Raw genomic sequence first — 22,416 nt, 5'->3', positions numbered from 1 at the left:
CCAGAATGACACTGCTTTGCAAGTTGAGACTTGGCACATGGCTAACTCATGCTCTAAATGTAATGACAGCTGCCTGTGACCTGTGGTGGGTGTGGATCAGAACCCATGCTAAGTATTTACATAGACACTCTCATTTAATTCACTGCAATGCTACAGGGTAGATATCACTAGCCCCACTTACAGATGGATAAATTAAGTCTCAAAGAGGTTAAATAACTTGCCTTAAAAGAGAAGAAAGTAGAAATGAGTGCCTTCCAATGACTTGTACAGGGCTGTCAGAATAAAACCCAGATTGTTCCGATCCATCTCACCCTACTAGGAGACGTGAGCTCCTCCAAGAGTGCTCATTAACTCAATGACCCTGAGGCAGAGAGGGGTACTTCACAAACATCCTTTATCCCTTACTGCAACATCCCCTGAATGTAGATACATCCGATCATGTTTAAATTATTTTTATAAAAATAGCAAAAGATGCATGACACCGATTGTAAACTGTCAAGTTGGGTGGTGAGAAGCCACTCAGATCTGCGCTGAGAAAGGCGATAATGAATTCAGTGTTGGCAATTCTGAGGAAACTATAAGAAAACACCTAGGTGTTCCAACTGATCCCAGAAGTGACACAGATCCTTCCTCGCCTTCACGGTGCGATGGCGTATTACTGGGCGCTCAGAACCCGGCTCAGGAATTTCGGGGCAATTCCTGGACTCCGAATTCCGGGACTGTGGGCCCAGGGGAGGGAGGCGGCTCCCACGCGCACACACTCACACATACACTCACTCACATACCGCATGCGGTCACAAAGCACAGACGGGCACACGCGCTCAGCACAGACACAGAAGAGAGCACCCACAAATACATACCTCACCCACCCACCCACTTCGCACCACAAACACCCAGGCGCACTCCACCTCACACACCTCGTCCACTCATGCACGCACACCACGCACAGGCGCACAGGAGAGCTCACGTTCATGTGCACACTCGCGCGCACACGCTCACACCCGGTGCACACACCCTTTTACGCAAGCACATTCTCTCATGCACATGCACACATCCGCGCGCACACGTTCATAACCCGCGCACACACACTTTTACGCACGCACACACCCTCGTGCCCTTGCACACACCCGCGCGCACACGCTCACACGGCCGAGCGGCGGCGAGGGGCGGGGCGGGAGCGGCCGCCGGTGCCCGGCAGGGTGCGGCCAGGAGAGGGCGCGACGCGGGGACGGCGGCTGGCGCCGGAGTTGTTCGCCCGAGCCCGGGCGGCGAGACGCTCAGAGGGTGCCCTGCCAGCTCCGGCTCGGGTCGGCTCGGCTCGGCTGGGCTGGGCGGCCCGGAGGGAGCGCGCCCGGGGTTACGCCCGCGCCCGAGAGTGGCGCGCGGCGGGGAGGGCGCCATGGACCCCAAGGCGGGCGGCGGCGAGGAGGATGACTGTGTGGACTCGGGCGCCGAGACCGGAGGGTGAGTCGCGCCGGGCCAGGCCGTGGGCGGGCAGCGCTCCCCAAGTTGCGCGGCGGCTTCTCCCCAGTCCGGGACGTTTCTGGACCGCCTCGGCGGAGCCGGCGCCGCCGCGATGGGACGGAGCCGTAGGGGCTGCCCCTCTTGCCGGTCCCCCGGGAGAGCTGGAGGGGCTGTGGCGTGCTCGCTCCCTCCTGGGCCGGCCCTGAGGGCAGAGCCGCGTGGTTCGTGGCTTCCCTGGGCAGGGCGGGCCCCACCCCGGGAGGAAGGAAAGCGGAGGGACTTAAGGTTCAGAGTAGCCCCCCCCCCCACAACCCACCCCACTCCCACTTGCCCTCCGTTATCACTGAGACGATGTGTAGTACCAGGCGAATGCAGTGTCCCCCTGAGACCATCGTTAGAGACGAGAGATGCTCTTGCACTTGCTTCGACCTTCCGCGAGGACTTTCTTCCTGCAGCTTCGGAGCCCCCTGGAGTCCGGGATGGGGGTTTGGGGATGAGCAGAAGAGGAAAAGGGGGTAGGACACCGGCGCCTAAAAGTCTTTCAGAAGTCGTCTAAGAGGATGACATTTTTCATTTTATGGCTTTATTGTGCTTGCCGAGATCTCCTCACTCCTCCAGTCCCCCACCGAACTTCCTCACCTCTGCGCACCTGTGCCAGGCGGAACCACCTGCCTTGGGTACGGGCGGGATGAAGATGGTGCTATGACCTAGCTCCGCTTATTTAAAGAAACGTCCTCTTTGCTTCAACGGACTCAAACAATTAGCCCAAACCTTTGGAGACCAATTAGCCCTCTTCCAACAACACCATTTTCCGGAATGTCTTTTAGGAGATGAATGTCCTTGTCAAGGCTTCCATCCAGCCCCTATCTCGAGAATTTCCCTGTGCAGAGTCAGCGCCACATCCAGGATGCGGCACCGACCCAGGAGGAAAGGGTGTCTTTTCCTAACAGGAGTAACCCTGGGGGAGGGCTGGAGCTGGCCGGACAACGGAGGCTCACTCCTGGAAGATTGACGAGGTTTAGACTAATCTCAGGGTTTGGCAACCCTGGGACGGCAGGAGGAGAGTCCAGGGCCAGAATGGACCCAGGGATCTGACCTGACGCCGGAGTGGCTCCCTATGCCGCTGGTTCTGCCTGTCCAACCCCACCCTCCCTTGCCACCTCCACCCACTCCCAGCCGAAATCTGGGACTTCACACCCTAAAGCATTTGCTCTGCAATGGGCTTTCCCTATTTGGGATCACCTAAACTTGTGATGCGTTCTGGCTCACTGCAGAACCCAGTCACATTCCCCTGGAGTAACCTGACTCCAAATACTGAACTCCCCTGCTTTTTCCCACACTCTGTATATGGGGCATTTATCAACTTTAATTGAACATCCTTGGCCTTTTTTTTTTTTTCTTTTGCCTGCCTCTAGTTAGCTGGACTATGAATAGAAGAAACAAAGCAAAATTAACAGCTCATTTTCAGCTGGGTTAAAAAATCATCAACTGAGCCATTCGTTTTCAGTTTGCAGAGCTCACCTAAAACAGATATTTTTTCCAAGGGCTCTCTCTGGAGAAGTAGAGAGGAAGCCCTAACCCAGGAATATCACCCAGGATCCCAATGAACAGCATGACAGCTGCCAGGGCTCCTGGGAGGGGCTTGCTGAATATACTGACACTAGGGCTTCTGTTCTCTGCTTCTGTCACTAAAGTGTATAGTTGCAACAGGACAGAACTGTGTAAAGACTTCTTATTGCCCCAGTAGCATTGTTAAGCTAAAGATAAAGGTAAAATGGCGTGCATTAAATAAAATAGTTTCAATGTATGCTTATTAGTCCTGTATTTGCCACATAGTCACATATCTCTTGAAGTTTAGTCTAGTTAGCAAAAAGCTGTTCATAATTTCTCTGCTTCCCCAGGCCTCGCATCCTGTTACCCTCTCCAGCTTTCATAGAGCTACCTGTCGAGATTGCATACAAAGCATCACTACATGTTTGCTATTTGTTTTTTAAACGCAAATCTGATCATGTCTCTCTCCCTTCCAAACTTTTAGTGGCTCTGTCATCTATAAAGTGCAAAGAGTTTAGCGTGGCCTACAAGCCCCGATGTTACGGGGTCCCCCTCTCTCTCTGGCCTTGTTTCTTGGCAGGTCCACCCTTGCACTCTGCATCCAGCCATAGCCACAGGGTGTTTCTGATTCCTCACCTTTGTCAAGCTGCCCTCTCGGCCAGCTATGCTTTTCTCCACCTGGCATGCCTGGTCACCAGGTGAAACTCTACTCTTCTTTTAAGACTCAGCTTAAGTGACACATCTGCTAAGGCAGGGATCCTTAATCTGGGGTCAACGAATTGCTTCAAGTTGTATGAAAAATGATGTGCTTTGTGAATTTTTTTGAGAGAGACTTGTTTTTCATCAGATTCTCAAAGTAGCCACTGAGCCCCTCCAAACCAAGTTTGGGCAGGGTGTGAGAAGTTTCATATTCAACATGTTGTGTTTGAGGTGTTGGGAGACATCCAAGTAAAGATGGTGAGCCAGCAGTTAAGTATGTTTATCTAGAGAGGAGGTCAGAGAGGAGGTCTGCATGGTGACATCGCATTTGGGAACTGTCAGCCTAAAAATGGCAGTTGAAGCCCTAGGAGCAGATTAAATCAACTAAAGGCAATAGCAAACGCCTACCTAGCATTTACTCTATGCCAGGTACTGTCTAAGCCTTCACGTGTTTCATTAACTCATTTAATCCTTCAACAACTCTGTGAAGCAGGTACTACTTAAGACCAGCCTTGAGAAAGTACAACATTTAAAAGTCAGGTAAAGGAAAATGAGCAGATAAAGGAGCCTTATAAAAAGTAGGCATGGAATTAAAAAAGGAAGAATGTGATATCCTAGAAGCCAAGGGAAGAAAGGAAAAAGAAGTCAACTGTGCTACTGAGAAACTCAGATGAGGAATGTGATGTGTCTTCTTTTTAAATGGAGATGATGAAGCGAAGATAGAGTAATATTTGACAGTGGAGCGGTAGAGGCAGAAGCCAGATCAGCGTGGCTCCAGGAGGGAGTGGAAGGTGAGGAAGAGGAAATAGCTAGAACCCTTTGTCTGGAAAAGGGAGGGGTGAGGAGAGGCAGTAGCTGGAGGGGAGAGTGAGTGAGGGAAGAGTTTCCTAAACATAGACAAGAATTGGGCAATAAATGCTCATAGGAAGGATTCTATAAAAAGGGAAAGGATAAAGATATAGGAGAAAAACTGATGATCTATAATGTCAGCTTTCTGAAAAGGTGGAGGTAGAGGGACATCAGACCACATGTGGATAGACTGGCTTTGGAGAAGAGGAAGGACATCTCTCTTTTTACAACTAAAAGCAGAGAAGGGAATTGGGTTCCCCTTCCATGCAAATGAAGCCCCTCTCCCTGAGGAGAATGGAGATTTGGAATAGTTTTTTGGGACATTGAGTGAGAACCCCATTGAGTTTAGCGATGACGTGTACCTGAAGGTACCCGTCGACCTTGCTATTTGTTTTCCTGCAGCAGTGCTCAACTACCCAGGGGCAGGCAAAGAGACATAGTGGTTGGGATCATCAAGGTTTGGGGGAGAGGGATGGTTGCTAAGCTGGTGTGAACAAGACATAGGAGGAACAGATTTGGAGGTACTGTTTGAGCTGATTATCCATCCTTTCAGCAACATCATCAAAGAGATGGTTCCAAGAAGCCTGGGTCTCCAGCACACTTCTCACATAGTGAAGTTGCCTCTTAAGGAGCCGTTTGATCTATAATTCTTGTTTTCTGCTCAGATATTTTCTTTTGCTTGAAATGCTACCTTTGCTGTCTGACCCACCTAATACAAGCCAAGACTAAAAGCAAATTAGTATTCTTCTGTGACGACTGATGTCATTTTGAAACTCCCATTCTCCAAATCCACTTGAAAGCAAACTTGTGCTTCTGTGTAGTTTTAGAAAAAACTGGCAAGTCAGCTATTGACCATAGTAAATTATCTTAAGAAACAGAATCGCTTAACAGAGAGAAGGGCAGTATTGTTTACAAATACCCAAATAAAAGAATAAGTAAGACAAACGCTCTTTAAGGGGTTTTCATTAGGGATGTCTCCCAGATTGACTTCTAAGCCACTCTTTCAAATACAACCATACTTGATGGATTATTTTCATTAAAAAGTTTGACTGGCATTGGGCCCAGCCCGGTGGCGCAGTGGTTAAGTTCGCATGTTACACTTCAGTGGCCTGGGGTTCACAGGTTCGGATCCTGGGTGTGGACCTACACAACGCTCGTCAAGCCATGCTGTGGCAGGAGTCCCACATATAAAGTAGAGGAAGATGGGCATGGATGTTAGCTCAGGGCCAGTCTGCCTCAGAAAAAAGAGGAGGATTAGCTGCACATGTTAGCTCAGGGCTAATCTTCCTTTGACTGGCATTAATGGACCTCCACTTCTATGTCAGCTGTCACTGATCTTTTGAAAACATAAGGTCGTACCATATCCTTTATCTTTGGGTGACCTCCAACTGATACTTTACTGTGATGTAAGAGAAAACAAAAAAAATTCATGGATCTAGCATTTATAAACAGGTGGATGCGAAAGAACAGATAGAATAAATTTTAAAATGGGACAAGTTTAAAGAAGAGTTAACAGGGGAAATCTTGCGTAGAAGACAAGATGATCTATCAGGTACTTTATTATCTTTGTGTTCAGGTGGAGCTAGTTAGCTCTAAATTACCATGGCATCTAATTCAATGGACTGAGAGTTAACAGATGGGGTCCATGATGCATTGAGCTGATGTTGTACAGAATTGTCAAGATCAATATTACTGAAATGCCAGGATCAATTCTTATGCCAAGATTTTCCTGGAAAAGAGAATTTAGGACGGTATCTGTTTTATATATATATATATAAAAATTGACAAGTAGGCTGCTGACAGTCTAAACTATTTTATGTGCAGACCCCTTTATATATAATCCCTATATGTATAGTTGTAATTAAAATACAATCAAGGGACTGCATCTAACTTTCTGTTCCTTATTGGCACAGATACTAAATCAATGTACTATTTGAAAATGTGTCTATTATATGTGTCAGGTGTGTGAAAATGTATAATCCTTGCATTATTCTCATCCGTATCGTGTGTCCATAAGTTTTTCATCCTAAAATTCATGGATTCACCTTTCACGGTTCATTCTGGCAGAGATGAATGTCTTATGCAGAGCCAGCTGGGTAAATTCTTAGGGTGTGAGACCAATAAACAGGATTCCCAAGACACATACCACACTGTGGTTCCTTCCTACCATAAAAAAGCTGAGAACTATGTACCCCTCCAGAGAATTGTAGTTCAATATCTGAAGTTGTTTGAACCTATTTATGCACAAAATTGTCTTAAACTTTACAAGTTGGCTTTCACTGGCAGTATTTCCAGTAAATAATCTTTTGAGGTTATTTGGAATGTATTTTAAGAGCTATAAAAGTGTTCATACGTCAACTCAGTCCCTAGTCCCCCCATGATAATTTTTCTGAGGAGGAGTAAATATTAAGCTGTATTTGTAAATATCTCATTGCCATGTGCTTTGCAAAAGTGAACAATTAGGAACAATAACGTAGCCAACAAAAGGGACGTGGTTGAATAAATTATAGTATATTACTTCATTTGAAATTATAATTACAGGAACTATGTAGCAACATTTTATGGATGGTGTTTAGTGAAAAGAGCAGTTTAAAATTGTATCTCTGTCATTATGGCAACTGTATACAAATTACATAAACACGATCAGGGGCTGGAGAGCAATGTGAGGTTTTAGGTGACTTTTCTTTCTGTTTTCTTTCTGTTTTGATGGTAGACAGGGATGGAAGTTGGGGTGATGGATGAGACTGCAGAGCTGGGCAGAGGCCATCAGTCATGGAGAGAGGGGTTTATGTTGTACGCTGTCAAGCTTGCGCTTCATCCAGAGAGCGACCTGATCAGATTTGTGCTTTGCAAAGATTGGCTGCTATAAGGGGAAGGAATTGGAGCAGGGCAAGGGTGACAATCAGGAGAGTGACCTGACCTGGGCAGTGCCTTTAGTCATGATAAATACAGAGGGATTCATGGCAGGGCCATTAGTTATGCTAGCACCTGTCCTTAAATACTACTGTTGCATTTTAAGATTCTTGCAATATGTTTCAAATGTAAATTTCATTCTACATACATATCCATCTGTATGCAGATCTTTAAAATGTATGCATATGTGAAACCCATCTGCCTTGGGAGTATTTGGAAAATCATAGTTGAAAATACTGACAAATTTTTAATAATAAAATAAATAGTACTGTTGCACATTCTTATTGAACGTTTTATCTGAATTGTTGTGAAATTTCTTTAGAGTCTGTCCATCTTAAGGTGGTCATATTGTAATGGAATTGTTTTGCCACTGCATTTACCACAGTGGATGTTTGTTGAGCATTCATTGCATTTATATATAGTTATATTTCTAAGTATTGTCCTAAACTTTATTTAAATCCTGCCTGGTTCCAGAAAAAATTTAATGCACCGATGATGGGGCTAAAAATCCTGAGTTTCAGAGTGTTACTGACCCTTCACTCTCCTCTCTTCCATTTCCCTTAGCCAGCATGTCACCATGCCGTAAACAGTCCATTCTACCTCCCAGCTCCTTCCTTGCCACTGCCCTGCACACCTAGGTCAAGCCCTTGTCATTCCTCACCTCCTGGTCTCCTTACAAATCGTATCACTTTAGCTTCCTAATCAACAATATAAAAAAAATTGGATTAGATCTAAGCGGATGCAGTTTGTCATATATAAAGGGATATGCAAATGTGAGTAGTTGTTATTTTTTCCAGTTTTAAAATTCATTGATTCTATGACTGCTAAAGTATTTCATTTGAAGAGAGAAAACCACATGCTGTTTTTCTTCCATTTTGCTCCTCTACCAATAAATCAGTGCATCACTTTGTGTGAGAAATGTAGGTTATTTTAGCTGATAAGAGGTGTGCTCTTTAGGATTTTCTCTTAAGGTTTTGTATACACTTTTTTAATGTGGTAAGAAACTCAATAGAGTGAAAATTGGATGATTCAAGAAAGGCAACATGAGACTAAGTAAATAAAAGGAGTGTATATCTGTAAAATTAAACGTGATTAACCACTTCATTTGCATAACTATGTCCCCTAACTACCACCTTGGCAGAATAGATCCCTACATGCCTGAGAGAGTAATTTCCTACAGAGAATGACTTTGGGACACTGGTGAGGAGAAAACCAGTAGCTTCTATGCCGAATACACTGCCAGAGAGGGGAGGCTTACCAGCCACACAAGTAGAGCAGAAACTTCGCAGAGATTCAGCAGGCAGAGCCTTGGCCGGATTCCCATCCTCACAGAGGCCCAGTGCCAGCAGCTGATTTTTCAGCATAGAAACTAATGGGTAATTTCACCCTGCCCCTAACCTTGCCTCTTCCCTTTCCCCATCACAGCCCACATCCTGTTACTCTAATATCCAGCAGGATTTCTTCTCCGAGGGAACTGAAATCTGTCAGACATCATTGTGCCTTTGTGTTTCCTGATGGTCAGCCAGACCTTGACCACGGAAACCCTCACAGCCAGGGTTCCCGCTCACTCTTGCCAGGGTCCACCAGTCCTCTGCTTGTGTCAACAGAGAAACATTTCCCCATGGCATGGTGCTAACATTTGAAGGTACTCATTTGCAGTGCTTTCACCTTTTGGAGCATCATGAACCCCTCTGAGGATCTGTTGAAAACATTGAGCCTTCTCCCCAGGAAAAAAAGCTTCATTCAAAAGTTTGCCAGCAAATTTAGGTGGTTCAGGATCCACCTGGTCTCCCATCTCGGAGATTCACAGAACCCTTGTGAAGGACCCTTGATTTCTAAAGTGCCTTTGAAGTTTTGCTTTCAAATTCAGGCGCAACTTTACTTTGCACGAAACAATCCTGAGCGCTACAGTTTTTAATTTGTGGCATTTCTTTACCAGTTAAAAGCTACTTACCACTGGCCGTTTAAAACTCTAGCTTGAAAAAATCATTTGGATAAAAAAAAATAATGTCTAATCCTACTAATACTAAGGTTTTATGTTTCAGGTCTGACTACAGCCACATGTCCTCCACCAGCAGTAAGTATGGTTTAAATGTCCTTCAGCACTGTCTTCGCAGTCCCCTAGGTGTCAGCCCCATGTATGTACACAGAGAAGGCCATCTACGTAACCCCTGCTCTAATAGTACGAATCAACAAAGGTATCCTTGCCAAAGAAAGGGATACAGGATCCTCTAACTCTGGAAGTAGAAGCTTTTCCTTGAGAATTTGATTGTACGTTGATCTCAGGACTAGATATGCCATTACTTTCCCTGTGAAAACTCAGCTTGAAGGAACTAGCCCGTGCTTTATTAGCACGCATGCTCCTAAAACACCTCCTCTGAAGAATCTGATATAGCTCATTCATTCAACAAACATTTATTAAACAGCTGCGCCCACAGGCTAACAGCTCAGAGCACATTCATCGGATCCATGGTGGCCCCAATATGTTGGGCAAATTTCCTCCCTTGTATTTCTGTATCTGCAGGCAGCTGTCATAGACGATTATTACATATGCTAAAAAAATGATTGGGAATATGTTTATAAGCATACTCTAAGCATAGAAAAAGGTACCTGTATTAAATATTAAATCACAAGTAAATCTATTCATGGGAAATTAGGCCTTATATCTAGGAACAATTTACAGTCATTGAGATCACTACATAAATGACTAAAGCCATCCAGATTGATTAAACACTGTAAAATAACAAAAAATGGTCTTACAGTAAACGCCCAGATTTTTTGAATCAGTAAGTACTAAATTGCTTTGTCCTCTCTATCCTGTTAAACTCTCAATTCTAAATAGTTCCCAAACGGAAAGACAGTTAATTAGATTATTCTATTTATTGATGTTCCGGCTTAGTTTTCCACTGCAATAAGAGACTGTGCAGAAAGCTGTATATCTGGAATTGTAATTTAGTGTCAAATTATATTTAGTGATTAGTATAACTGCACTGGGCTATTTCTGATCATTTCAGCCAACTGGAGACCCAACATTGCCCCTTAGTTATTAAGAACCATTAGTAATAATGAGAAGAATGCTCCAGTGGTCTGCGTGCACTCCCTGAAGCTTTTGCATTCCTAAAATCAGAGGCTGCTCTCTTGAACTCTCTCTCAGTGCCGCCGTTTTCATTCCACTCAGTTTTGCCCAGAGGCTGCATTTGTTTAAGAATGATTTTTATAAAATACTTGCCCGAAGCCTTTGCTCAATTTGTAGCCCTCAAATCAGTCCTCTGGGTCACAACAAAGCACCTCTCTTGTCAGAGAGACTGATAATTTGTTTTGGGATGTTTTCCTCTCCGTTATTTTAATTGCACTCTCTGAGTTGGAATTTCTCTCAGTGCAACTGGGATCAATAGCCTTTTATTGCTCTTCCTTTTCTCTTTAAATATTTTGTGATTCCTGCCTCACTCTTAATTGTTGGGGCCTCTTGGAGAGTGAGGATGTGTATGTGTCTCATATTTCGGTTAGGAAATGCATTTGGCTACAAATAATAGAGAAAAAATAATGACTTAAAGAAGTAGGGTTTCTTTTTTTTCCTCTAACATTAAAAAAAAATAAAAAGTTCAGAGGGGGCAGTGCAGGTCTGGTGAGGAAGCTCCTTCAATCATTCTCTTACACCATCCTCAGCTTTTGGCTTCCATCCTCAGGGTTGCCTCAGGGTTACAAAGTAGCTGCCTCTGCCATAGCCATCACATCCTTGTTCTCGGCAGGAAGAAGCAGTGAGTGGATACTAATGGGCCCCTGGCTGTCTTTGCCTAGTATATTGCCTGGCCTGCCTTTCCTCCCAGCCAGGAGCATAAATCCTGGCCACACCCATACTCAGGAGAAGGCCCCTTAAGCAGACAGTGAAAGGTAACAGGGTGGACCCTTTCTGAAAAGAAACAAAATTTTTAAGTCTAGAGTCTTAAGTCTATCCTTTAAAACATAGTTTTGACAGTGCTGCAATAATAAAAAGTACTTTCCAAGTCATTATTAAAAATGGAGCTTCCCCGCAAATTAGATAACCACATTCCAAGGACTGAGTTTAGAGAAGTTAATAAGTTTACTATCAATCCTGAATGCTTCAGTTTCAGGGTCACTCTCCCTGTCACAGCCAACTTGGTGCCAGCACCTCCTGTGTGACCAGCAGGGCCCAGAGGACTGACAAGTCCTGGTTTCCACTTGTCGGTCCTGGGAGCAGCTCCTGCCTCTCATTGTCCTTCCACTGCCTTTCTCAGCCTCTCTACACAGAATGGCTTGTTTCTGAATGATTCCTGATTCCTGATTGGGATTTGAGGATGGGTTCTGACCATTCACTGTTAGGAAATGGATGTTTCTATGTCTGCGAGTGCTTCTTACCCAACGGTCACATAACGCTCCTTTACGTGTTCGTTCCTGAGTTCACAGGGCCATAAAGGCTTCCTTGGGGCGAGCTAGGGTTTCATCTGTTTGTGCAAGTGGTTTTCATCGTGGCTGGAATTGTTAGGGAAACTTCCTCCAAGAACACTAGTCACCCTATTTAGTCATCATCTCTTCCCTTTGAATGCAGGGGCTGCCTCCTCCTGCCGCATGCCCCTGATGGCAGAAAGGTCGTCACCAAGAGAAAGCACAAGAGCAGTGGTGTGGGATTTGGGTGTCATAGGGCCTAGTCCTGCTTCCAGCATGAATTATCAGTGTGTGCTCTCAGGCAAGTCACTTACCTTCTCTGGGCCTCAGTTTCCTCCTCTGTAGAATGAGGTGGTTGGGCTGGATGGTCTCTGAGCACCTTTCCAGAAGCTCTGGGGTGTTAAGAGGTGAATGTCTTAGAAACTCCTCTAAAAAGAGAGAAGAAGGGAGGGAAGAAAGAAGGAAGAGAGAAAGGAAGGAGTGAAGAATCGAGGATTCTGTACCTTTTTTCTTTGTCCCAGAATGAGAGTCTGGAGAAAGGGCATCCTCTCTGGTGCCCTGTAGCATTAAACCTGAAGGGAGGGCTGTTCAGAATCGATCTGAGCTTTGGTACTGTGAGCTGCCTATAAATAAGTTGGTGGCGGTGGAGACATTGTGGTGAGGGGCAGCGGCTGCTTTTTATCCCCTTCCCCTCCAAGAAAGGGACAAGATATGGGGCAGGAGATGGCATATGGATTGCTGGGCATCCTGTTTTTCCTCAACCTCATGCGTCATGAAATTGCATTTCTGCTGACTGTGTCCAAGGTCACTTTCAACTCTGGGGGGAGTGGCTGAGGGTGCTTCTTTAACGGATGGTTTGGTTTTGAGTGGGTGAATTTTTTTCTAGTTGTGACTGGTCCATTTGCCTTTTTCAGATTGACAGGGCAGACTGGCTTTTCCTTGCTGCTTTCCACAAAGCTAAACACACTGTTAGCACTCAGGAGATCTCAGTAAATCATAATGCTTCCTAAGGAAGATGAATGTAATTTATACTCTCAGAATTTCAGGTTGTGTTTCCAGAAACCTGGTTAGGAGATCATCAAGCCACTGTGTATAATTTGCATTCTTAAGTGCTTTAAATAAAAAGGGGAAATGTTATAAACAGGATAAAAGAAAAACAATAATTATACCAGGTGAAAAAAAATCAACTGTGCCATGTAATGCTAATGAAACTCCCATCAGGTATGATTGAATATATCCATTCAAATATAGATTATAATCATACTTGAGAGTTGCTCTTAGAAGATGCTGGGGCTTACAAATGATATTCTTAGGACAGTATAACATTTCTGGAGGAGCTGCAGCCCCAGGACATGCCAGGAGGGGCTGGTCAAAGAATTAACTAGTTCTCTCTATTTGAGGCTGTTCTCCAAGAGCCTCTCCTCTATTTGCCCTCTTAATTTGGGCCCTAAAACTGTTCCTTCTCAAAACTCAGGTATAGTCATTAACTCTTTCCCTGGCCCTTATGACCTGCCAGTGACAGCAGGAACGCCATCGTACTTTTCAAAGCACAAATGGTAAAAGATCAGTTTAATGATGCAGATGACCCTTGGCAAAGCCCTGAGGAATTCTCTGTGTTTGAAATTGTGGAGAAATGGCCATCAACAGTGTGTTCTCCTGATATGAGCCCAGGAGCACAAACAAAGCTATGCAAAAAGGCACACGACATGGGTGCGCGGGAGTCCCTGACTCTGTTTCACAGCCCACCCAGGCCTCAGGTTCCTGCCCTCCTGTTTTTTCCCCTAGCTTTCTTTTCCTAGCTTCCTGTTCTGTCCTTCCAGTGACTCAGGTAGCTTCCCCGCTTCCTGCCTACATTCTCCCTGCTGGCCCCGAGCGTCCACAGGCTGTAGGTTGGATGGAGTTCTGTCCCCTCAGCTTTCCTGGGGCTGCAATGTTGGTGACCTGCCCTTGAAGGCAGCCCTGATTAGGGCCACTGGTACTGCGGGACCCTGGACACACCCTTATCTTGAGAAGAAAGAATCAGGTGGATGGCAGGTGTTTTTCAAATAGGAGAGTTGGGGTGTCTTGGTTAATTGCAAGACACTGTAGCTGGTCTCGAGCCACCAACGGGGCTTGTCAATTCTGCCTCACTGCCCTGTCGAGGAGGACATTTCATCCTTCCTGAGGCTGCCTTTTCTCACAGACACTTCTTTCCACATAAATGCTGTCTTCTCCCTTTCATTTCTCAGCAGTTGCATCATTTCCTTGCAGTTTCAGGATACTGAAACATAATACGTTTTGACTTGGTCTTTGGCCACATCTGTGCCTCCCTTCAGCATGGAGGGAAAGATAAACTCATTGTGATTTAATTAATAAACAAATATAAGGAGCATTAAAGGCAACACGTTGAAAAGATATGATTGCGTACTATAGAACTCATCACTCGTGGGGAATATTTAAATATATGTGATCTGTGTCTCCATATCCAAGAGCTAAATTCAGACATGGGATAATAAAATAATCATTATTTTCTTTCTGTTTTTGTTAGAGGAGATGATAACTCATGGACAGACTTTGTTCATTTTAGAGCCAGTTTTTATCACATCTCCGAAAAGGGAGGATCATCATTTTGGAAGAGGTGGTAATAGCCAATTTAACTTTGATCCATTTGTAAATTTCATCATTTTCATCTTTTCTTCTGTGTGCAATACTTTCCTCATTGTAATTTTCAGAACAAATGTTCTTTCAGCATCTTATTCCATAAGATCTAGGTAAAACTCAAATCTATTCATTAATCCTTAAGAAGAACAATTTTAGCCACTGAACTTGCTTAATTTTGTGATCAGCCTGGAACTGGCAAGGTACATAAGTTTGCAAAAAAACTAAAAAAAATCCTCCTAGTCCATCCCCAGCTTCACACTCCTATTGCAGTAAAAGCATCAAAACAAAAAAAGTCCCTGATTTCCTCTAAATCAGAATACAGCCTTTTAGACAAAGGTAGTTATGGACGGTAACATGGTCTTTAGGGACCAACCTGACAAGTACCTGAAGTATCTCAGTTCGGGTCCATCATCACTTTCGCTCATTTTCTATTTCCGCAGTTTCCAAAGGGCTCATTAGTAATAACTAATGATGTTGTTTAACATACTGTTGTAAACCTCATAGTTGACATAAAACAAATCAGAGCCTCGGGGAAATGGTATACGTATTTCCAAACGGAGGAAAATCAGGGGTTTGGATTTCTACTCTCCACGCCATACAGCCAGGAGCACTTGAGTGTGCAGCTTCCAACAAATGAAACTGCATAAGACCTATTTCCATTTTTATTGTGTTTCAGACCCTAATCTTGCACAACAGTCATGTTCACTTGTAGAACTGTTCTCACGGGAGATTCAGGGTGAGCTGCTGCACGGCTGGAATAACTCTGCAGCCTCCTAGAAGGGCTCTCTGTGAGTGGCCCTGTGCTGGACAATGGCGTCACTGATGGCACAGTCCTTCTCAATGTCTGAAATGGCTGCTAGAGATCAGTCAGCAGCCATTAAGATGTTGTGCACGTGGACGGATCAGTATGATTTCCTTGTGCAGTCTATCCTCCTTTGTGGCCCTGCCTTCCAAAGTGACTGTAAGATGAAAGCTTTTACTCGGAAGTACCTTTTGCATTCCCTGGTATGGGGCCTCTGGTACCCCTACAGCTACTGCTCCTGTAACTGTGTAAGAAAGAGCCCCTAAGGCTTCTTCCCTCCTCCTTGGGATGCATTGGCCTCAGTCCAGCTTGCACTGACTGTGGAGAGAGGGCCCCACTGCTGGTGGCTCTTCCCGTGCCCCCAAGCATTGAGGCTTTCTGTGGCAAGTTTGGCTTCAGATTTGAGATGCTCATTATGTTCCTGGACCTTCCTCTTAAGGCTGGAGCCATTTAGTGTGTAGCTTGTAGCTAACACTAATAAAAAGGCCACAGTCCTGGGTGTGTCATTTTTGGCAGGTCCTGGTCTCGCAGCCACTCAAGCAGGGGCTTAGCCGCAGCCTGAGAGCACAGAATGCCAGCTGGTGCAGGTTGGGGTATCTACTCACTCCCAGTTTGTCAGCTGCCCAGGGAAGATATTCTCAGCCTGGCAGAGCACAGAAAATCACCAAACCTGAAAGCTTGCTTCTCAGAGTGTGGTCTCTGGACCACAGCATCAGCGTCAACCTGAGGCTTGTTAGAAATGCAGAACCCAGGTCCCCTCAGAGCTCCTGGGTCAGGTGAGTGTTTGTACTGAAATTTTGAGGAGCCCTGATCTGGCCCATCTCCCCATTAAGCAAGATCACTATTAAATCGTCCCTGATAGATGTGGTTTTTCCAAATTTTTTACCTTTAGATTCTCATTTTTAATGGTATATAGGCTTTAGGATTTGTGTTATGTCTAGATGAGAGAAATTTTCACTTGATTAATATTTGAATGGTTTTATTGATATTTAAAAGAAGAATGTTGTATTCCTCCACTGAGTGGTTTATTTTAAAACATCGGATGTGTCCTTTTTCAGGCAAGCTAGAGGTATTCGTTTGTTTGTGTGGGTGTTTTTTGAAAAGCAGGTGGCAGCCTGATCTGTAGGATCATGGAAGTAGCAAGCGACACCTCTGAGATGAATGAAACCCCTAATGCTGGAAGCGTGGTGCACTTAGACTGTTGTTTGATGGTGTGCGCTCTATATATTCAAAATCCTCTGAACGGGGACCTGAAAGGCTAGGCAATATTACCATTTGACACTTGATAAGAAAAAAGCAATAACCAAAGATACACATCAGGAAATCAAAGGATGAGGACAATGTACCACAGAGACAACAACTTTGATGCTCTGCTCTACTGCCATTCGTTTCCAAAAAAATATGATGTAGTCTCTCTAGCTTCAAAGATAAGTTTTAATTGTGTGACTTCAACCACATAGAGAGTGCCGACTTCTACCCAGGATATGACAGAAAAATGGAGGCAGACTCCTCATGACCAGATTTTCCCTGAGATGCTGAAGTGACACTTCAGGGACATCTGGTCTACCAGGGTTGTCAGGACACCCCACCCCAAGGGAGGGAACAAAAGCGAGTAGCTGCTACTGTACATTCCCCTGACGTGCCTGGTGCTTTTCTCAATTTTAAAATAATTATTACCCAAATAATTCATATTCATTGTAGAAAAGCAAAAAAATACAGATTAGCAAAAAGAGGAAAACTTAGAATCCTACCATCTAGAAACGACTAGGAGTTATAATTTGGTGTCTGCCTTTATAGATTTTTTTTTCTGAGCATCATTATATTCCTATAGATATGTATTATTACCAAAAAATGTATTGTATAGTTTTATAGTCTAATGTTCTCACTAAGTATATTGTGAACATCTTTATATATTAGTAAACTTACTTCTACAATAGTTTGCTTAGCTATACGGTTGTCCATTGTATTTCTGCACTGTGCTTGATTCACCAGTGCTCTCTTGGTCCTAGAGGTTATACTCACTTTTTCACTATTGTAAAGCAGCATTGCCAGGAATATTTTTGTGCTAAGACTTTGTGCATAGTCTTCATTATTTCCGTAAAATAAATTCCTGCAGTGGAATTGCTAACTTAAAAAGCGTATTTACTTTTTAAAGCTTCTGATCCCTATTGCTGAATCATTCTCCAAGGGCACCATTTCACTCTCCCACTGGCGTGGATGAGAGTGCCAGGGTCTCATAAAAACTGTGATTTTTTTATGAACAAAAAAGGATAGGGATGGACACACACACACAGAGAATAACAATGAACGAAAGTGCTCTGAAGAGGGGCCAGCCCAGTGGTGTAGTGGTTAAGTTTGTGCGCTCTGCTTCAGTGACCCAGCATTCACAGGTTGGGATCCTGGGCACAGACTTACACACCACTCATCAAGCCATGCTGTGGCAGCGTCCCACATATGAGATGGAGGAAGATTGGCACAGATGTTAGCTCAGGGACAATCTTCCTCAAGCAAAAAGAGGAAGACTGGCAATGGATGTTAGCTCAGGGCAAATCTTCCTCACACACACACAGAAAACATGTAAATTATAAAAAGAGAGATTCTCAAGTTTTGGAGACGTGCAAGTTGAAGTCTTTTCTGTGGCTCTCATTGAGAGTATGGTACTGATTACACTCCTGCTCTGACCTCGGGCAGCGATAACAGCCACAGCAAAGCCATTAGTGCTCTGCACAGGCTTTATGGAAAGTGTTTCCCACTCCAGGATACAATTTCTATCTTTATTCGTCATCAGTGTTGTTGCCGTTAACCTCTGAGGGGATAGCATGTTAGAAATATTTGGGGAACATTGTGCAAAAAGCTGAGTCGTATCCACTAAAGTTTACGATATTCAGAATTGGCCAGGAAAGCAAAGAGGCTCCCTTCTTTGTAACCTTCTCTCCTTCCTCCACATTTATTAAACTTCTATATTGTACAGCACTCTGGTTATGTAAGGGGAGGAGTATTCCATCTAGTCTCACTCCCCCTTTTATTTTTATCTTAGCCTGACATCTTCTGACATTATTATTGGTTCAAAAAGGTAGTGAAGCTGAGCTATTCAATCTGTGCTTGAAAGACCTATTTTTCCTTCTTTGTAACAAGAATAGTGGTGGGAAGTCTTTCCTTTGTCTATTATAGGGAGAATTAGGCTTCCTCTGTGAATCTGTGCTTACTATTTCATTGCCTCAGGCTAAGATGAGCATAGCGAGTCTAAAATGTGCGGGGGTCACAGATAACCTAGACTCAAGTTGGAGGTCCTTCTAAGAGATGGCGTGCTTAAGGGGTCCCCATCAGTTGGGTTATAACACTTCCACTATCTGTCAAGAACTCTTTAAGAACCTTCTGTTATAGTGTGTGTGAATTTTCACAGTCACAAGCTCAGGTATCAAAGGAGAACTGCTGTATTTTTCTCTAATCGAGCTGAACTTCACTCATGAGCTGCTGCCCTCGCCCTCTGGCACAGTTCTGTTCTGCTCTGAGATCCCCACCCCTCCAGGGCTCAGCCCAGTTCAGTACATGATCCTTTCTCGGAAACCTTCTGGCATTCAGACATTGGTCGGGTCCCTTGCAGTCTTCTTCCCACCAGAAGCCCAAACTTGACATCCTCTGAGGTGTAAAAGCCACCCTTGCAACATCACACATTCTTCTGCACTCCAATTCATGGTGTGAATGCTGCTCTAGGCTTTTACCCTTTCTTGACTCAGAAAAGCTTTTCTGTCTCCAAAACCCCTGCCCTTGCAAAAGAGAGCCTTGCCCTTCAAGACCATTTCCTCTGCTGTGATCTGAAAAAATATATACATTCAAAAACTTAATTAATGGGTCTATCTGGCCTCACCCTCCCTGAAGCAATGAATAGCCCAGACTCTGTAGGTAGAGGCTACAAGGCAATAAGAAAATTGTGGGAAAGGAAAACCTTGGTTATGATCGCTGAAATTCATTCACTGCATCCTTTAGAACTTATTTCCCATTTTATGTTTTTCTTGTATTTCTCCTGTGTGAACATCTTGCCTCCCCAGTTAGGTTGTGAGCTCCTGAAGGGACCGTGTCTCCTGCTTTGCAGTCCTGGCTGCTATTAGCAGGAGTAGACACTTCAGAGCCGGGGAAAGCTGCAATACAAAGGGGATAACCCCAAATTGGGAGTTGGGAGATGTTTGTCCTCTTTCTAGACCTGCCGCTGCCTGACTGGTCGACTAGGGCAAGTTGCCTGATGTCATCTGTAAAATGAGGGGCTGGACTACATGGCTCATCCACCTTTAATTTTCTTGTCACGTTCAGTAAGCTTGTTCTTCAAACAGGCTTCATGGTACATGTTATCTAAGGAAACAAGGACCAGGGACATGTCAGTGTCATATTCATATTAGCAAAACATTTGAATATTTCATTGAATTTTAGGCCATTCCCTATGCTGCTAGTTTGATGATGAGCAGAGCCAGAGCCAGATTTAGTCAGCAATTTTTCTACTACAGCTCAGGATATATTTTATAAGCACATATGTAGTATTTTTTCCTAGAAGTGTTGTAATAGCTATTCATTGCTCATCTGATTTCTCAACATCCTGCCAGAATAAATCCCTTTGTAAAATAAATCTTCATTAGTGTAATTGTGAGGATTCCTGCTGCCAGCTCTAGTGTAAGATGGGGAGGTCTGGAGTTCCTTGATGAGCAAATTCTTGGGATAGGTTTTGGTTAACATCCTCCTCTTTTGTCTGTTTTGTTTTGATAGATGTATTTTACTTCTTAAAACAAGATGAACATTGTAATCTTGTTGTTTGCAAGCCCTGCTGCCTCGTCTCCAAATCTACAGAGTTTTATTGAAGTCCTAGCTCTCTCAGGATGACTTTGCTACGGATGAAAATGACAAGACATAATGTGGTTTAGAAAGAACTGAAATTACTGTGTAGAAAAAAGGGTTCTGTGTAAAATACTAGAGTCTCTTCAGTCCTTCTGAACTCTTTAACTGTTCTACACAAGGGGTCTTAATACAGCAGGAAGCATTGGACGTTGGTGTGCATCAGACCTATCTTACTTCTCATAACCATTCAAAATCATTATAGTCCTAAGGACTTAGATAACTATGGTACAAGTGTTTCTAGCTGCCTTTGTACCTTCTAAGACTAGTTTCTTATCAACCTTCTGATCCTCTTCCAGCATTTATGTCAAGCAGCGTTGGCGTTTAAAGTGTCTTTGCCGTTCCTCTCTGGGTAGTGTCTGGCCTTTGCCTCTCCCTCCTCTTCTCATCCGGAAATTTGTTTCAGAATGTTTAGAAATACATTTAAAGGGGGCCAGGCTGGTGGCACAGCGGTTAAGTGTGCATGTTTCACTTTGGTGGCCCGGGGTTTACCAGTTCGGATCCCGGGTGCGGACATGGCACTTTTTGGCAAGCCATGCTGTGGTAGGCATCCCACATATAAAGTAAAGATGGGCAGGGATGTTAGCTCAGGGCCAGTCTTCCTCAGCAAAAAGGGGAGGATTGGCAGCAGATGTTAGCTCAGGGTTAATCTTCCTCAAAAAGAAAAAAAAAAAAGAAATACATTTAAAGTAAAATAGATGTCCCACTTCCAAGTGGAGAAAATTCAGGATATCTGCAGTATCTGCTTCACTTTCCATATTATTTCTTTCTTAATCATGTCCTGGTTTCAGAATAAGCTCAGGAATACAAAGCACACATCCACATGCCTGACATTGTATCTGCAACAGAGGATGAAAATGGAGAGAGCAGTCAAATACTACACTTACAGCAAAGCCATACTTCTTGCAAAAGCTTGTGAGGCCCTAAGGACCAGAAAGATTCCTTATTGTTCTCCTCAGTCAAATGAAAATATAGGTTTTGGCTTAGCCGTTCAGCCTATATTCAATTCTTCGGTTACAGGAAAATTCTATCAATTCGGGCTGAGATAGAACCTTATTATCTAAGCTTATGAATGCAAATTGGATCCCCTATGTTAAAACTCTGCATGTCACCTCATTGCCACCAGATTCCCACTATTTCCAGCTCTGCATCTAATTTTGACTTCAGTTTGGGACTGGCACCGGGGCCAGCCTTGCAATTTTCACAGTCCAAACTTGCAAGTCAACCAAAGGCCTTGTCAAAATCATAAAATTACTAAGAATTAAGAAAGTCTGTGATTTTATCTTAAGTGTTGGCAGGGCCAAAGGGGATTGCTTCAATTTTTTTCTCTAGTTCAGAGGTATAAGGAACTGGCTTTACTTAAAAAAACAAACAAACAAACAAACAAAACGAAAAAAAGAGATGAAGGCAGGTTATTCATTACATTCAGGATGAATAGACCCTCCCGGTAAGGAATTTGGAAGCCCCTTTCTGAGAGCATTTATTTCAGGCATTCCGAGGAAACCGTGCAGCTTAATGAGGGGAGGCTGGCCCTCTTGTGGCACTTCACAACACGGTGGGTTTTGTGTTCATTGTCCTTCTGGAGCCTCCTTCCGTCTCTCTTTCTGACCTAATCCTTCTTCACAGAGTCACCCTGTGCCCTGGGCTTGTCTTTGCTGCCTACCTGAGCCACCACCTCACCTGGGTTTGCTGCCACTTGATCATGTGGGGCTGGTTGACAGAGCAGGTATCTCAGCCCCTGCACTGATTAGTGCCCCAGAGAGGGGCTTTAGAAATGCAAAGAAGGAGTTTATTCGACCTCATGCATAGGAGATTAGAGGGTCTCAAGCCAAGCTCCGGGGCCAAGTTGCCTAAACCAAGCAGCCTGCCACAGCTGGAGGTGCCCTTGTTCAGACTCTGTTAGCCTCCTGGGGGCTCTGGGACACTGAGGTGCTGGCAGTACTATTGGCACTGGGATGGTGCATAGCAATTATTCAGTTGATGGTAAATGGTTACAGCTGCTGCCTTGGAAACCTGTTGCTATATCCACATTGAACGTGGGTTAGTTTACTGAAGGGGCTTTGCGCTTAGCTACCTGACTGCATCTTATATATGTGTGTTTCTTGCCTGTCTACCCCACTAGATTATAAGTTCCAGGAAGGCAGAGATTCTTTTATTTCCCACTGTTTCCTACCGTGCCCAGCACAGAGTAGGTACTCAATAAACATTCTGTG

At 44.2% G+C, this 22,416-nt stretch overlaps 1 protein-coding gene across 4 annotated transcripts in view; it reads left to right on the top strand.

Moving 5' to 3' along the window:
- The first annotated feature begins 956 nt into the window (after positions 1-956).
- The window catches only part of FAM124A (family with sequence similarity 124 member A), an 81,938-nt gene continuing 60,478 nt past the window's right edge, over positions 957-22,416 (top strand). For 2 of the 4 annotated variants that reach the window (XM_070240305.1, XM_070240304.1), the window contains exon 1: positions 957-1,464. In XM_070240305.1, coding sequence (XP_070096406.1) covers positions 972-1,464 — 493 coding nt within the window. In that variant the 5' untranslated portion in view covers positions 957-971. Of the gene's footprint in view, positions 1,465-9,521; positions 9,554-22,416 lie in introns of all 4 variants that reach the window. The other 2 variants (XM_023621547.2, XM_023621548.2) reach the window with 2 other exon arrangements.

The sequence above is a fragment of the Equus caballus genome, chromosome 17, assembly GCF_041296265.1.
Source record: "Equus caballus isolate H_3958 breed thoroughbred chromosome 17, TB-T2T, whole genome shotgun sequence".
In the NCBI taxonomy this organism is placed as follows: domain Eukaryota; kingdom Metazoa; phylum Chordata; class Mammalia; order Perissodactyla; family Equidae; genus Equus; species Equus caballus.
Note: the sequence above shows the minus strand (reverse complement) of the source record. Positions and strands in the feature narration are given on the sequence as shown.